The 16,201-nt window shown below is 47.1% G+C and overlaps 1 protein-coding gene across 5 annotated transcripts in view; it reads left to right on the forward strand.

Moving 5' to 3' along the window:
• GRIK4 (glutamate ionotropic receptor kainate type subunit 4) overlaps nucleotides 1-16,201 on the forward strand; it is a 416,055-nt gene that overhangs the window by 43,157 nt on the left and 356,697 nt on the right. For all 5 annotated transcript variants that reach the window (XM_019631615.1, XM_019631614.1, XM_019631618.1 and 2 more), the window contains one exon: nucleotides 12,329-12,460. In XM_019631615.1, the coding sequence (XP_019487160.1) occupies nucleotides 12,379-12,460 (82 nt within the window). In that variant the 5' untranslated portion in view covers nucleotides 12,329-12,378. Of the gene's footprint in view, nucleotides 1-12,328; nucleotides 12,461-16,201 lie in introns of those variants that run through there.

The following is a 16,201-nucleotide window of genomic DNA, read 5'->3' on the forward strand; positions in this document are numbered from 1 at the left end:
TATTATTATTTTGCTAGCATTGATATTAAGATGAGTCACTGAGTAGAGGGGATGACGAGTAGGATGAAAACATCCTCTATAGGTTCACTTTTATTAATTAATCAATTATACATTTATTGAGCTCCAAGTAAGTGGAAAACATTGTCCTGTTTTATAGAAAGCAAAGATAAATCATTCTTTCAATAAATCTGAGCAATGGAGAGTCAGACATATATTCTAGAACAAAAGACAGGGAGTGAAATGTCAGAGCTGGGCGTGGAGGAGGTAAGAAATAACCAACCCTAGTTCTGACTTAGGAAAAGAAAAAAACCTTACTTTCTGGTCATTGACACATTTTTTCACGTATAATGTCCCCTTTAATCTTTGAACAATCTTGTGATGTAGACAAGGCCGGTAGCATGTCTCCCATTTTATGGGAAACTAAGGCACAGAGAGATTTTAGACTTTGACCATGGTCACGTTGGCAACAAGTGGCAAAGCCAGGTTTGAACACAGGCCTTGTCCAAGCCCGGACTTCTAGAGTTACTCCTAATAGAGCCCAGTGTATAGGCTGGGCTTAGTCAGGACTGGGCCCTGTTTAATGTCCCATGTACCACTGAGGCTGGCTCTGGAGCTGCCCAGGCTCTGCTCTCCTTGGAGATCCATAGAGTACATGGATGCTTGTACCCAATGCTTGGCTACTCAGGAACTTTCTTTTCCAGTTTGTGGGAAAGTCCAGGACCCTATTGTTCAGTCAGTATGGGATCCGTTCCCTTTTGGTATCAGTTTACCCCACACACTCATAGTCCCCTCACACGTGTCTAAACACCCACTAAGTGACCTCTGTGCTCTCTAGGCCATTTGGCATATGAGGTATGATAAAAAAAATTAAATTGATTGTTTAACAAAAAAAAAAAATTATTATAGTAATCATTTTGATTTGGGAGAAGAGCCAGAAGTTGCTCAGTGCCAGATCCAGTGAATAAAGTGGATGAGGACACACCATTATGTTTTTATTTGACAGAAATTGCCGTATACCAGAAGTGATGTGTGACATGGAGTGTTGTCATGATGGAGGATGATTTAAGGCACACTTTAAAACACACCTTCTCTCAACCATAGCTCACACCTGACTGACTGCACTAAACAAGTTGAAACTTGTCACACACTGTTACTAATGTTCAACATGCCACTTCCTGTATTGAAGATTCCTGCATTTCTGTTGGATGGCACTCTACAGCAGCATTCACCATATTTTGTGATCACAGTGGAAAGACTCCATGTTACACATCGCTTCTGGTATGGCAATTTCTGTCCAATAAAAACATTAAGGTGTGTCCTCATCCACCTTATTCACCAGACCTGGCATGATGCGACTTGAGGCTCTTCCCCGAAGTCAAAACAACCATGAAAGGTAAATATTTTGAATTGATTCAGGAGGTGAGTATTGGGGTTAGACTGTGGCTGGGAGGGGAGTCTCAGATCACAGTCCAGGGCCAGCTCTGAGAGCAGCTCAGCTCAGGTTCTCCTGGCAGCCAGAGCACTTGGGCCAATGACCAGTGATCCAGAGAGGCTGCAAGGAACCTGGGCAGGCCCAGCAGTCTGGAGCACTTGAACCTGAGGTATTATCAGCCTCACTATGCAGAGGAAGGGACCCAAGCTCAGGGCGTTGAGCTACTTGCCCAGGTCTTGGAGCCAGTCATTGAGAAAGTGGGATTCTTTATTGTTGTTGTTTTTTAATTATTAACTAGATTTTTAAATTGAAAAAGCAGTCCAACCTCTTAGTTTAAAATGCAAACAGTAGAGTACATTTTAGAATAGAAAGTAAGTCTTCCTCCTACCCCTCTCTGTCTGCAGTTCTAGAACCCCCTCTCCAGAGGGCATGTGGCCAGCGGGAGTTTCTGTTTCCTGCTCCTCACAGAGATGGTGCCAGGCCTTCTTGAAGCTGATGGTCATCAGTGCTAACCGGGCTGATGACAGGAAAGAGGTAGAATGGACCATGCGTGTACTCTTAGGCAATTCACAGAGCTTGTACTGAGCTTAGATGATACCAGTAGAATAAGTCCAATGCTTTGCCTCTTGAAGGGGATATCATTTATTCTGTTATGGATCTTTATTTTACAATATCTAGCTTTTCTCTTCTCCTTAACACCTGCTTTCGTCTCCCACCCCTTAGAGTGCTGAGGGAGCTAGTCCTTTCCTGAGGAATGCGTGCACGTAGGGATAGCTTCTTGCTCACCTGCTCTAGCTAGGACTTAAAAAAACAACAACGGGGGAAGCCCTTACTTTCTGATAATGGTGACTGAGACACTGAAAAAGCTGATGTGTACGTGAAGTGACCATTGAGAGGACAGACATAGCGAGGTCTCCACATGGGCATCATGGAGCCGAGCCAAGGGCTGGGCGCTCCGTGCCTGTGACCCAGCAGCTCTCCATGTCAGGACTTGCTTCTTTATTGCTAACATTAGTGAAAGCATTTTTTTTGTTTTGTTTTTTTTGTGGGTTTTTTTTGTAGAGGGCAGTGTCACTGGCCCTCATATGTGGGATCCGAACCGGGGGCCTCTGGCATCCCAAGCCAGCTCTTAACCATCGCGCCACTCGGCCGGCCCAAGTGAAAGCATTTTTTTACCTCTGACTTTGACCTCAGTGGAGCTGGAGATTCTCTGTGTACCATCATCCGTAAGTCTTTAGTAACCCATCTCTGGCTTCAGATGGTTAAATTCTGAATGCATCCCCCCTCCCCCATCACACAGCTCCGTCCCCCATTCTCTTTACAGGTTGCTTAGCTCAGCTTTTTTCAACTCTCTTTATGGAAGGTTGCAGTGGACACAACCTCACTCCAAGACTTGGACAAGCTTCTCCAGGACAGTCCCTCTCCTCCCAAACACCTGGACAGATGTTTAGCAGGGGAGGGAGGGCTGTGTTCATCTAGAGGGAATTAAAATGTCCTTAAAAGCAGCTTCTCTCCATGTCTTTCTTCCCTGCTCACTCTCTACTCTTCTGGGGACACTCTACAAGGTCTTTCTGCTCTAAATGTGTTACAAACAGCTCCAGCACTGGGCTATTTTATTTCAAAGCCTCAGCTTACGTGGTCTCTGCCAGGAGCTTGGCTCCCCCAAGGCCCAGTCTGGTGGCCTCCAATAAATGCCAGGGTCTTTTTTTTTTTTTTTTACCATCCAGAGCCAGTCTTGCCCTTCACATTCAACCCTGTGGTCTTCTTCTCACTTCCCCTGGCTTTCTGTGACTGGTGATTAACTCCATCTTCTCACCTCTAACCACCTCTTTTATAGCAGAAAGGAGATGTAGATGCTGCAGCCTCCTAAACTTGTCTTTGAAGGATGCTGAGTACAGTACAAGGTTCATGGTGGTAATCAGCTTTAGATATAGACCCTTATCCTGGATCTGGGGGAAGAGAGAGAAAGAGAGTGAGGGGAGGAAGATTGGACAAAAACACAGCAAATACATAAAGACATTCAGCTCTCCAGCCTCATGGATTTCCTGCCATTTGCAAAACTCACCATACTGCATCCCAGAGGCCTCTGGTCTTCTCCATGTCTTTCCCTCTGTCTGGGATCTCCTTCTCCCTGCTCAGCCTGCCTCCTTCCAAGAACCTGGTCAACTCATGTCGAACATTTTGTCTTCAGGGCCGCCATCCCTTCCCACCCCATGAGGTTTCCCCTGCCATACATTCTGTAGTGTCCTGTACTTTTCCATCACCATTTGTAATTATGGCATCAGCTACTTAGAAATGGGATCAATATTTTCTCCCTTAACTGTAAGCTCCACAAGGTCAGAGGCTATATCCCAGGGCCCGAACACTGCCTGCCACACTGTAGACATTCAATAGAAATGTTTCTTGAATGAATAAAGTGTAAATCATATAGTGGTAGTAAGTCTGTTTGCATGCTTTGGCCAATCTAGGGAAAAAGAACAACACTCATCTGCAAAGTAACGCTTGACCCGTTGTCACATTTGATCCCATTAGCAACCCTGTAAGGTAGATGGCAGGAGTGTCATTTCCCCATTTTACAGAACAGGAAATGGAAACTGCCAGAGTTTAAAAGATGGGTGCAAAGTCACACAGCTCTCTACCTCCAATCTCAGATTATTTTTCTATGCCAGGCTGAGCTTGAGTGAAGAAGGAGGACTGACTTCTTCAGGGAAAACTTCTGGGGTGGGGTTGACTTGAAGCAGCAGCATTTGGGAGATGAGAAGGCTGTGGATTAAGAGTAGCAAGAGGTATGGAGGATGCCTTGTTGGGAGGAGATATAGGTACAGCCTGGGATGCCTGTGTACAAGGACTGAGGGAGCCTTGAAAGGGGATGGAGAGAGGAAAGCAAGGTGCTCACTTTCATTGAGTGCATCACACCTAGAATCTCTTGCAGCAGCTTTTCCAGGCAGGTATTGTCACCCATGGTTTACAGTTGTGGAAGTGAAACTCTCAGAGGTTAAGTAACCAGCTTAAGGACATATTGTGACAGCTGACATTGGAAACAAGGGACATCTGCTCTGATCTCTGGTGAGGGGACATTGTTTAGAAGTGGGTTGAGGGCTTCAATCTGAAATCTACATGGGAGGTGATTTAGAGGGTGAGGGAAAGACCAGGTGTTCCTTATGTCAAGCTCATTAGTGTCCAAGATTGGGAACAGCTGTCACTAATCATGTGTCCTGAGTGCTTGTGCTCCTGAATATCCTCTCCTAAAGTCAGGCCAGGCTGGGCCCCCACTGCTCTTCAGTTTATCCAATGAGTCAGACCTGGTCCAGCTCCAAGGCCGATGCAAAGCACCCCGGCTGAACTGCGATACTGTAACTCATCACAAACTCCAGGGATCATCTCCTGGTGGAAAATCCTAAAGGTTGAGCACACCTGGACCGATCATTTTGCCAAAGGACACAGCCAGACTCAATTCTTAAGTTGTTTGCCTTCCGATTCAGTAAAATGTGCAGATGGGCCATAGATCTACTTGCATTTTGCTTGTCTTTTTTTTCAACATTGTGATAATCATTATAATCACATTCCCATTCCAACATTCCCTCAAGTGCCAACTATGTGCCAAGTTCTGGGATATATAGAGAGAGTGCCTTTGTAGAGAGTAGTGGGTGAGAATGGGTACTAGAGCCAATGGCCTGGCTTTCCATTGACCAGTTGAGTGACCTTGGCAAGTCTCACTCAACCTTTCCACCTTTGGGTTGCACATCTGCAGGCGGGAAGAATGAAAGTCTTTGCCTCACAGAGTTCATCTGAGGAGCAATGAGTATGAGAGAGTACTTTGTGCATAGCAAGTAAATATTCAGTAAATATCTTTCATCATAAAGTACAGTTCCTAGAACTTCAGAATATAGAGCTGAAGAGAACCGTAGAGATCATCTAATGTAATGCCCTCATTTTATAGACTGAAACTGAGGCTCAGAGAGGTGACTCCCAGAGTGAACGCATAGCCAGCTCCCTGCCCCCGGAACCGGGGCTGCATCCCGGCATTGCACTGCTTGTTTCCAGGGAGACAGGACACTTACACATGCTGCCCAAGTGTATCTGGTCACAAACGTTGATTCTCCTTCAAGGAGGCCACAGGGGCTGGGGCAGCCCCAACTTCTCTGGCCACCCTGCATGTTCTGTCCAAGCTGCTGGCTTCGGCTGGGAGTTTCTCCCAGCTGGGAATCAGAACAGCAGAGAAGCCCCACATCCATGTGTCTTGAGGAGCCTGGAGCATCGTGAGCAGTAATCAAGGTCTTGTTGCCCACAGCTGAGAGGAAATATAATTAATCTGCCGGCCCCTCTGATTTCCTCTGTCCTTCCCACCACAAAGCACCATATGGTGGTTGTCAGCCTCCACTCTGACCCACCCTGAAAATCATGATTAATGGTGTAAGAGCTCTTTGAAGATGAGAGAGAGAGACCAGCGGAGGGACCGTTAATAAGTCAGGAGAGGAGAAGCCATTTAGCACAACTGGGCCAGGGAGTCCAGACAACATGCTCATCGCCTGAACACCATGAGCCTGAACACTATGAGCTGTTGGCAGGTGGTATCTGTCTGGGCTTATCAACCAGTACTGGTCGCAATCAGCAAATATTGAACCACTAGTTATTATAAGCACCATAGCAAGTACACTGGGAAGACACATGCCCAAAATAGGTGTTCCCCTGCCCACCAGGAGCTTACAGGGTAGTTATAGAGAGAGGGTATAAATAAGGGCAAAGTTAAATAACCATTCATTCATTCACGCATTCAACAGTGTTTATTGGTACCGGTAGTTTCACTGCACCGGGCGCTATTGCAAGTGCTGGAGGAATAGCAGTGACTAAAAGGGAGGGGCCCCGCCCTTACGGGGCTTGTTTTGAAAACACAAGCATGGATGGGGTCAGAGACACTTAGAGACATTAGAGGATCTTCTAGCTTGAGGAAGCTGACCCAATATTCAGATTCTGAAAAAAATGGATATTAGTTTCCCCTTCCGTAAGAAGTGGGGATGTCTGATTTTTGATGTTTGATTGAGGAAACATCCTGGGCAGGTAGATGGTAAAGCAGTCTGGTATTCCACAGTGCTCCACAGTGCATGCGTCAGGCATTCATGGGACAGTGTGCCGTCAGATGCTGCCCACCACTGCGGACAGTATGGGCTGGGGGTTCAGAGGAGGAGTGCTCCTAGGTGAGCGGATTGGCTCAGGACTGTAAATTCCTTATGGGTAAGGCCTCTGCATGTAAGTCATAAGTAAATACTTCACGTGGAGAGCAACTTTTTCATGTACATTATCTGATCAGATTCTTTCATTATTTCAACAGATATTTTTTGAGTGCCTACTATGTGCCAGCCTGTGCTAGGTACTGGGGACACAGGTGGAAAATTCTGATGTGTTCCCTGGTCTCTGGTACGCATCACCCTGTGAGGTAGGCGTTGATATCCCATGTTACCATTGAGGAAACAGGCTCCAAGGGGAGACACTGCTTGACAGTATTCCCTTAATGAGGTCCACAGCCAGATCCGACCTGGCTTCTATCCATATCGGACCTTAACTCTGCACTCATTATGATGGGCATGACTACCCTAGTGTCAAAACAGCGTCCTCAATTGCATGGGAAAATTCTGTTTTTAGACTTCTGCCTTCTGAATTATCTAAATTGTAGGATTGAGGCCCAGCTCTGCTTAGGTGGGGACTTTCAGAGACCCTTGGAAACCAGAAGCCACATTTGTGTACCCACTTTGGACTTCAAATTGGCCAGGGCTTCCATATGCAACTTTAGTCACAGAAGGAACAGATTTGTGATTGCATATGATGAGACTCTTAAGTTTGAGCCTCAGCGTTACTGGGATTCCAAAGTACATGACCACGTACCTTGTAGCAAGTGGATAAATTACAGAACCTCTCTGAGCCTTAGCTTCCACATTTGTGAAATGTAGTATGCAACGGCATTTCACAGGATCAATATAATGGTCGAATAGGTAACATTTATCAAGGGCTTACTGCAAGCAGCACAGGAGAAGCATCTTACGACTCCTCATAACAATTCTTTGATGGTACTTTTATCATCCCCATATTACAAATGAAGAAATCAAGGTTTAGCAAAGTTAAGTAACTTGCTCAAGGTGTACAGCTAGTAAATGGTAGTGTGGGACTCAAACTCTCATCTTAACTGTGACTTTCAGCCCAAGCCCCAAGTACAGAAAAAAAAAGGCAGTAAATACTGGCTTCCTTCTCCTTGTCAACATATATATATATATATATGATCACCCTTTGCCCAGATCTGCAGCATTATGTCTGCTTAGGTTGTTTGTTTTAACCACGGAGAATATACAAAATGTATAAGCCAGATTGGGAATTCATTTCATATTGATGTAAACTCAGGAAATGCCTTTTGTCACCGTCTGTTCATTTATTTATTCAGCCGATATCAATTGAGCACCTGCTATGTGCCTGATAATGTGTTAGGTGCTTGCCAGAGCCTCCCATCCCAGCTGTCAGTTCTGTGGGCAGACAGACAGTATCGTCATAAGCAGGATGTATGCCCTAATGAGAAATGGTGACAACATATTGGGAAAGTATCACAGAGAGCCTCAGAAGGGAGGTAATGCAGTAAGCCTGGAAAAAGCTGTCATTACATTCCACACACATGCAGAGGTGGCATCCTGAGGCAAGTCGAGCTCTATTGGGGTGTCAGGTGCAGAGGGTGGGTGGCAGGGACAGGAGAGCAGAAGCCAGGTCATGGAAGGGAGTGAGGAGTTTGCCCTTGATCCCTGATTCAATGGAGAGCTCCCCAAAACTTTGGAGCCAGAGTGTCATTATCAACTTTCCATTTTAGTGAGAACCCTGGCTGCTGCGAGGGGAACCTACTGGAGAGGGAAGGACCAGAGAGGGAAACCAAAAAGGCTGCTACTGCACAGGTCTGGGTTGTTGACTTGTCTGGACTGCAGAGGGTCTGGAATGATGGAAGAGAAGTTTATGGTGTTTAGGGGGCAGAGCTCCCAGGACTTGGTGACTGATAAGATGTGGGGTGTGGGGGAGAGAAATCTAGGGTAATTTTCAACTTGCTGGCTTTGCTAACTTGTGGACTGTGGTGCTAACAAGCAGCTGGTAGGAATGGTGGAGAGGAGGATACCTTCTCTTTAGGATGAGGTATGTCTGAGGTACCGTGGGACATCCAGATGGAGATTGCAGGGGGCAGCCAAATGCAAGTGTTCTGGGCATGAGATGCCGATTTAGAAGCCACACCATGCAGATGTAGTAAGCCATGTGTACAGGAGAAATTCCCAGAGAGGGGTAATGTTAGTGGGAAGAGGGCATCATATCTCCAGGATCATTTCTTTTTTATCCCTAAATTATTAAAATACTTTCAGTTAATAAAGGCTGCACTGTTAGGTTCTAAGACCAACTCATCTAAATATTGCAGTGAAAATAAGACCTCAAATTTCTTTGTGCTTTTTGATAAGGGATCTGAAAGCTTCATCTTTGCACTCCCATATGCAGAGGTTTTTTGTTTGTTTGTTTTTTAAAGATTTTATTGGGGAATTGGGGAGGGAACAGCGTTGGGGAATCGGGGAAGGGGAGCAGACAAGTTGCTGTCCTTTTGTTCTTCAGTCTAGTTGTGGAAGACATCACTTCACTGGCCCATGTTGGTATTGTGATCATTGCACTCTTCCCAGCTGAGGCAGATCGGTTGCCGGCCACTGGATGGCCACTCATAGCAGCTCACGGCAGCTCACACCAGCTGCCGGCCACTCATGCTGGCTGCCGGCCACTCATGGTAGCTTATGGCAGCCCACTGCAGTCCCACTGCAGCCTATGCCATCACTGGTGACTCACGGCAGCCCAGCTCCAGGTCGAGCTGTTGTTCACCATCTTAGCTGTAGAGGGTGCAGCATCACTGGCCCTCATATGTGGGATCCAAACTGGCAGCCCTGCTGCTCAGAGCTCGCGCTCCCAAGCCAACTCTCAACTAACAAGCCATTTGGCCAGACCCCATATGCAGAATTTTGCAAATCCTTGAGCCTTACAAACATGTAACATGATGCCTCCTTTTATTTCTGTAAGGTTATTAGTTCTTTTCATTGTGCCTGGGGTTGCACAGCTGAGGTCCAAGAGCAGCCCCGGACTTAAGCTGCTGTCCTTACATTTAGTCTCCAGGATCAGCAAGGCTTCAGGGCCATAAGCGGCAAATGTCAGGCCTGCAGGAAATGAGTATAGTTCTGTCATCAAATAACATTTACACAGGCTAATATGACACCTATTTAGCAGTCTGCATAATAATTATTATACAGCATGCTGATTAGGCATAAATGGAAGGCATTGGACATAAATGATTATATATAATATTACTTTTATATAGCCTAAACAGATTTTTACAGTTCTTTCCTCTTTGACAGTTTAATCATTTATCCACTCTACAAATATTTATTGAGACTGTAATGTATGCCAGACACACTATTCTGAGCGCTGAAGAAACAGACAAGATTTCTGCCCCCACCCCCACCCCCCATTGAGCTTGCATGTTTAGTGGAGACACTGTCAATGAACAAGTGGCTTTATCCATAATGAATAAGAATGTCAAGCTTCCCTTGAGACTATGTTTGCTGTCATCTCTCCTTGCACCCACACCCATTAATTAAAGGATGTATGTTCTGGGCCTGATTTGCCAACAGCACAATTGTCTTTGCCCCAATCCTTGATCCTTTATTGTCCTCTGTCTCCCGAAAGGATCCAATTGCGTGAGGCCTTCCATTCATTGTATAAATATGCACAGTGCCTCTATTGTGTATAAGTAGACTCTGGGAATTCAACAGCAAACGGGAAACAGTCCTGGCCCTTAAGAAGCCAACACTCATCCCAGGCATAGACACAGAAAGGCAGCAGCAACAGAGGGACCAAAGTGCTGGTATCAGAGCCACTATAGGCTGCTGTGATGGCACATGGACAGGCACCTGATTCTGGCAAATGGCAGGGGTGGAGAGAGGGGCGTCCCTTACACAGAGGGAGCATGGCATGTACAGGAAGCGGCAAGGTGCTGGATATGGCGGGAACATTGAATGTGTGTGAGGAGGTGGGGAACGTCATTAAGCACAACTTACTGAGGTATAACACACATACAGAAAAATGAACATTCTCATAAGTATACAGCTCAATGAGTTTTCATAAAGCGAATACACTTATGTAACCAACACCCAGGGTAAGAAACAGGATATCCCCAGCACCCTCAGAACACCGGGTACGTTCCCTTCTAGTCACTGTCCACCCCCAAGGGTAGCCATTCACTAGACTTCTAAATAGCACAGAAAGCACAGAATAGTTTTTTGTCTGTTTTTGTACTTTGTATAGATAGAATCATACTTTACATACTCTTTTGTGGTTTCTTTCGTTCAGTACAATGTGTATGAGATTCAACTATCCAGTCGCGTGGAGTTGATTATTCATTTTCATTTCCATACAACGTCCCACTGGGTGAACATACGCTATATTTCTCCATTCTGCTGCTAGACATCTGGGTAGTCAGTTTCCAGTTTGGGGCAATCCAAAGAGTGCGGCTATGAACATTCTAGTGTGCCTTTGTGAGCATATACATACGTTTCTTTGCATATATACCTAGGTGTGGAGATGCTGGGTCATTAGGGTGTGTATAAAGTTCTAGTAGACCAATTTTCCAAAATAGTTCTATTCATTTGCACTCCCATTGACACTATATGGGAGTCCCAATTGCTCCCCATACTTGTCAACACTTTATACTGTCTTAAAAAAAAAAAGTCATTCTGGTGAGTGCATAGTGGTATCTTATTCTGGTTTAAAATTGCATTTTTCTGATGCCCAATGAAGCTAAGTGCCTCTTCAAATGTTTCTAGGCCTTTGGATATAGTTGCTAGTGAGCTCTCAGTTCTGGTCTCTTGCCCATGTTTCTATTGGATTGTCTGTCTAGCGGATGGGAGGAGGAATCAATCATTTTAATACTGCTTTCCTAACCCACGGTGACCCAGGATTAGCATATCCAGGTGCCCACTGTCCCCACCCTCACCCCAGTGATGGGGCAGAGTTGGCAACCTACAGACTCTGGTCTCAGGGTGTTGGAAAGGTCTCAGTGAGGGGATAACACCCATGCTGCCTTGTGGGTAGGCAGTCCCCCCTAAGGTTCTGGCTTTGACATCAGAGGTCCACCTACCCTGGGAAGGAGGAGAGGAGTTGATGGAGGAAGGATGTGGAGAGTTTATTTTTCAACAGTCATCAGGAGCAGATATGGAAACAAGCTGATGACCTCCTTCTGCCCATCTGGGCTGAAGAGAAACTGACATCTGGATATTTCCTCCTTTAGGCCAGGCCCTGAGCTTGGCAGCTTCTTCTGTATTGTCCCAGTCCTCAACTCAACTCCACCGGACAGGTGGTGGTGTGCCAGTTTTTACCTGTGAGGAAACTGGGCTGAGTGACCAAGAGAAGCCCTCATGAAGGCCACCCAGCTGGCGCACGGAGGAGCTGGACTCGAACCCAGCCCTTCCTCATACCACTCCTCAGTGAGCAGCGCATGCACCGGCATAACCACCCGACCCTGTCCCCTCTCGTTCATCCATGGCTTCTGTTCCTTAAGAGCAGGTGAAGGGCTTCATCTCCAATTCGAGATTTTTAAAAAGTGGAGCACCATGAGTCGTTCACCCACGGTACACCTACCCCCATTGTGATGAGGAAAACAGGTGTTGTGTGAGCCTGGGCACAGGGAGGAGGGACAGAGGCCTGGAGCCAGCCTGGAGCTCTCCATGGGTGCTGCCAGCGGTTCTGTGGGGAGGCTCTGGGGGTGGGTCGCGGGGGTCACTGAACTGGATGGGTGGCTTCCTCACAAGGACTTGGGACTCACGCCCTCTTCCCACCACTCTCTCACAGAGTTATGTCATGCCCAGACCAGCAGAGAGCTCCATGAGGATTTGTAGAAGATGCCCCGAGTCTCTGCGCCTTTGGTGCTGCTTCCCGCTTGGCTTGTGATGGTCACCTGCAGTCCGCACTCCCTGAGGATTGGTAAGTGCTGCACAAGTGGCACCCCGGGGACATCCTGGCCATGGGCAATGCCCCATTTCATTACCTGAGGTGTTTACAGGGGACATATGACTGTGCACTATGTCCTCTCAAGTTTGGCTGGGCCAGGGGGTGGGGGTGGGGGTGCGGCTGACTGGCTCACAGCTCTAATCTAGTCAACCTGCCCAGCTCCCACTGTGACAAGAATAAAGACGCTGCTAAGTACCCGTTACAGCTTGTGACCAACAGCCTAGTTCACCAAGGGGCAGTTGTTAGGTGAGGAAGGAACGTAAGGATGGCCCTGGGGATTCCAAATGCAGGGCTGGAAATCAGAGAAGAGATCATCTCTCTTCTTCTCTGATCAATCCAAGAAGGCTTCCTGGAGGTGTGCTTTAGATGCAGCCTCAGAGTCCTTGGGGTGACCCTGGCCCACTGATTGATTGGTGGGGCCATTGACTTGGTTTCTGCTTGCCCTGGCCTGGTTATGGAGAGGAAGGTCAGGGTCACTTCAGTGATGGGTGTTCCCACTGCTCTTTTTCTTATCCTAGTTGCTGTGAGGGTGCCCATTCTAGGTGTGGGCAGGCCATGCTGCCACCTACTTCATCAGCACCCCCATTCCTGGAGGGAAGCTTTAGGAGTGCCTGGGAAATCAAGTGCCTCTTCTCCCAGGTCTGAGCAAGGCTTGTAACTGCAGGCTGAGGCATTGTTGACCTGGGCCTTGTGGACAGAGACTCAGCCTCAGGGACAAGGAGACATTGTAGTCCAGTAGACTTCATGTTGGGATCTGATGGCCTGGGACAGGTGTAGGGTGTCAGGGATTGAGGATGCCTGTGTGTGTATGGGAAAAGTGGGTCAATGTGGACCAATGGGTCGGGCATAGCATGAGACATCCAGGCAGGTGGCTTGTTGGTCACATGAAGGCCTGCCCAAGGGCAGGACTCCAGGGGCAAGGCTAGGGAAGAGCCCCAGAAGGACTCAAAACACCAGGCAGGTTATCCAAACATACCCACCTGAGGCCCCTCTGCCCAGACTGGGGTGGGGAGATGGAAAGTCGTTACTATGAGCAAGATAAGATCCTGGATTCTAAACCCAATCCTGAAAGGGCTGGAGGCTAATTTATGATGATGTTGTGATGGGTTAAGCCAGGGAATTGGCTTAAAGCTCCCAAATTTCTCCAGTTGGGATCAGGACTACTCCTAAGGTCCCAGAAGTTGGCATAGTGTAATGGTCAGGAGGCCGGAGATGGGCAGAAGCAAGACAGAAGCTTACACCCTGGTTAGGTCAGAGGCCAAGCTGCAGGTCTCCGAGCTGCTCTGTGTTACTTTGTGGCATGTTTACATGTATGCAGTGGCAGTGGCTGGGAATCAGAACTGCAGACAGGTGACTCAATTCTCTCCCTCCCCCTGCCCTGGGCTCACCACTCTGCATGCTTAAAAAAAAAGGAACTGAAAACAAAATCTTCCCTCCCTCTTCCCCTTTCATTTCTATTGAAAATTCAAAGCCTAATTTAATTCTGTTGAGCAGCAATGCAAAATGGTTCATATCCCTAAGATGCTTAATTTATAAGATGCCTACAGTTATTCAGCACTTGCTGCAAGGTTTTCTCCCCTCTAAGTGAGAAGATAAAGTGGTAACCCATCAATTTCCATTTGTTTCTAATGAGAGGTGAAAAGAGATTGAGCCAGAATTGGCAGAGCCTCACGGCCTCGGCTCTCCTGCCACTTGTTCTCCTGGAGGGGGGTGGAAAGTGGCGCTGACAGATTCCTCTCTTGCCTGCTAGGCCAACAGCAGAGGGCTTCAAAGGGACCTGCTCAGCTCTCAAACACACACTTGGGGCATTGCTTGTCCAGTTCTGTCAAGATTCTGCTGGCCCTCAGTTGTGGCTCATGGCAGGCCACCTCCAGCTGATTTTCAGCCAGCGGACCTGCTGGCCGGTAAGGCTAAACTGGGCCTAATCTCCTGCAGAGACCAGGAAGCAGAGTTAAGCCAACAAAAACAAAGGAAGGAATAGAAAAACCAGAACAGCAGCACCAGAACTTGTTTTCCTGTCTTCGTAGTTATCCTGGGAGCCAGGAGCTGTCTGAAGTCTCCCAGTACTTATGGTTGGAAAGGTAGTAATTACATGGACTCCAGAGAGGATCTGGAGTAGGACAGGGATGGGAAGGGAAGTAGGTCAAGCAAACACAAGTAGCTGTGCTTAGCAGCAGGCAGCCTTGCACAAGGATGGGCTGAACCAGTGTTGATCATGCTGGGGTCTCCCAAATCTTTGAGAGTCTGCCACTTTCCCACCCCACTTCCCAGGAGTCATTTTCCCCCTCATTTGTTTTTTTCTGGGGTTCCTCCCAACCTTTGTCCTCAGAATAGATGGCTAAGAAAGTGATGTTCCACAAAGTGACCGGGAATCTCAGAGACAAATTGCCCCATCCTCGGCCCTGCTTGTCCATTAGTGACAATAGAGATGTTTGCAAAAAGGTGGCTAACCCCATTACCCTGCCTTGGGACTTCTGTTTTTCATTCAAGTGGGAAACAGGCAGAGGATACAGCCAAATTGTCTATTACAGTGTCTACTGTTTATCCGTTGAATGAGATTTTAGGTAAGAGAAAGGGATTTTATTTATGACTGTGAGGCTGCCTGCATAAATTCCCCAAACTCTCACATATATGTCAGCCTCCTTTAGTTCATTTATCTTCTGAAAATGTCTTTTGATTTTGCTTCTGTCCCTCTGAGTCCTCTGAGTAATGACTTTGGGAGCCACAAGTTAATAAATGCTCTGAGAAGACCCCACCCCATCTCTATAGCTCTCCATTACTTGAAGAGAACATCATAATATCTTAGCACCATAAGGGATTCTAGGGATCCCATTTTCCAGCCTGCTTATTTCATAGATGAGGAAGGAAGCCCAAAGGGGGCAGTGACTTGGCCAAGGTGACCTAGCAAACAGGTGGCCAGGCTGGTGGCAGAACTAAAGCCAGTCGGTCTCCTTGACTCCCCTGGCAGTGCCCTCCTTGCTGCCTGCCAACAAACAGTCTCCCTTAGCCACGAGGGAAGCACAACACCTTCAGCAGTATGTGAAGATCATTGTCTCTTGTAGTTTTCTCTCACCCCGTTTCTGATGTTAGTAAATGTTACCCTTGCCCCAAACACATTAGGTACTCAGTAAGTATTTGTCAGTCAAATGAGCGCTAGGCTTTCCTTCCCTGACCCTTTCTGTCAACCATGTTGAACTACTCACTGTTATCCACATACACCGGGAAGGTTTACTCCAGGCTTTACCTACCCACCTCGTTTTCCTGCAGAACTCTTCCTCCCAGTCCATCTCCTCTGCCTGGAAAACGTCTCTTCCTCCTCCTCCTCCTCCTCCATTGGCTTAAATAGCTCTTCTCTTTCAAAGGCCTTTCCTAATACCACCCTGTTCCTCCCAGGGAGAAACCATCTCTTTCCTGCCATTCCCCCATTCCCCTGGTTCCAGCACTTACTGGGTTGGGCTGTAATTATGATGGTATCTTCGCACCAGACTCTAAACTGCATGGGGGGGGGGGCTACCGGTGACACATGGCCCAGTACATGCAAGTGTTATTGCTCAAACTCAGTGAATGTGATGGGCAGATGAATCCACAGCAAGACCTGGTTCCCCAAGAATGTGCTTGACATCATTGTTTTAGAGCACTTTCTTCTGGTCTTACCTACGCCTAAAGAGGTAGACTTCTTGGAGGAAATAAAAGAGACAGGAGAAAGACGAGAAG

The sequence above is a fragment of the Hipposideros armiger genome, unplaced genomic scaffold (genome assembly GCF_001890085.2).
Source record: "Hipposideros armiger isolate ML-2016 unplaced genomic scaffold, ASM189008v1 scaffold_1020, whole genome shotgun sequence".
NCBI classification, from domain to species: Eukaryota; Metazoa; Chordata; class Mammalia; order Chiroptera; family Hipposideridae; genus Hipposideros; species Hipposideros armiger.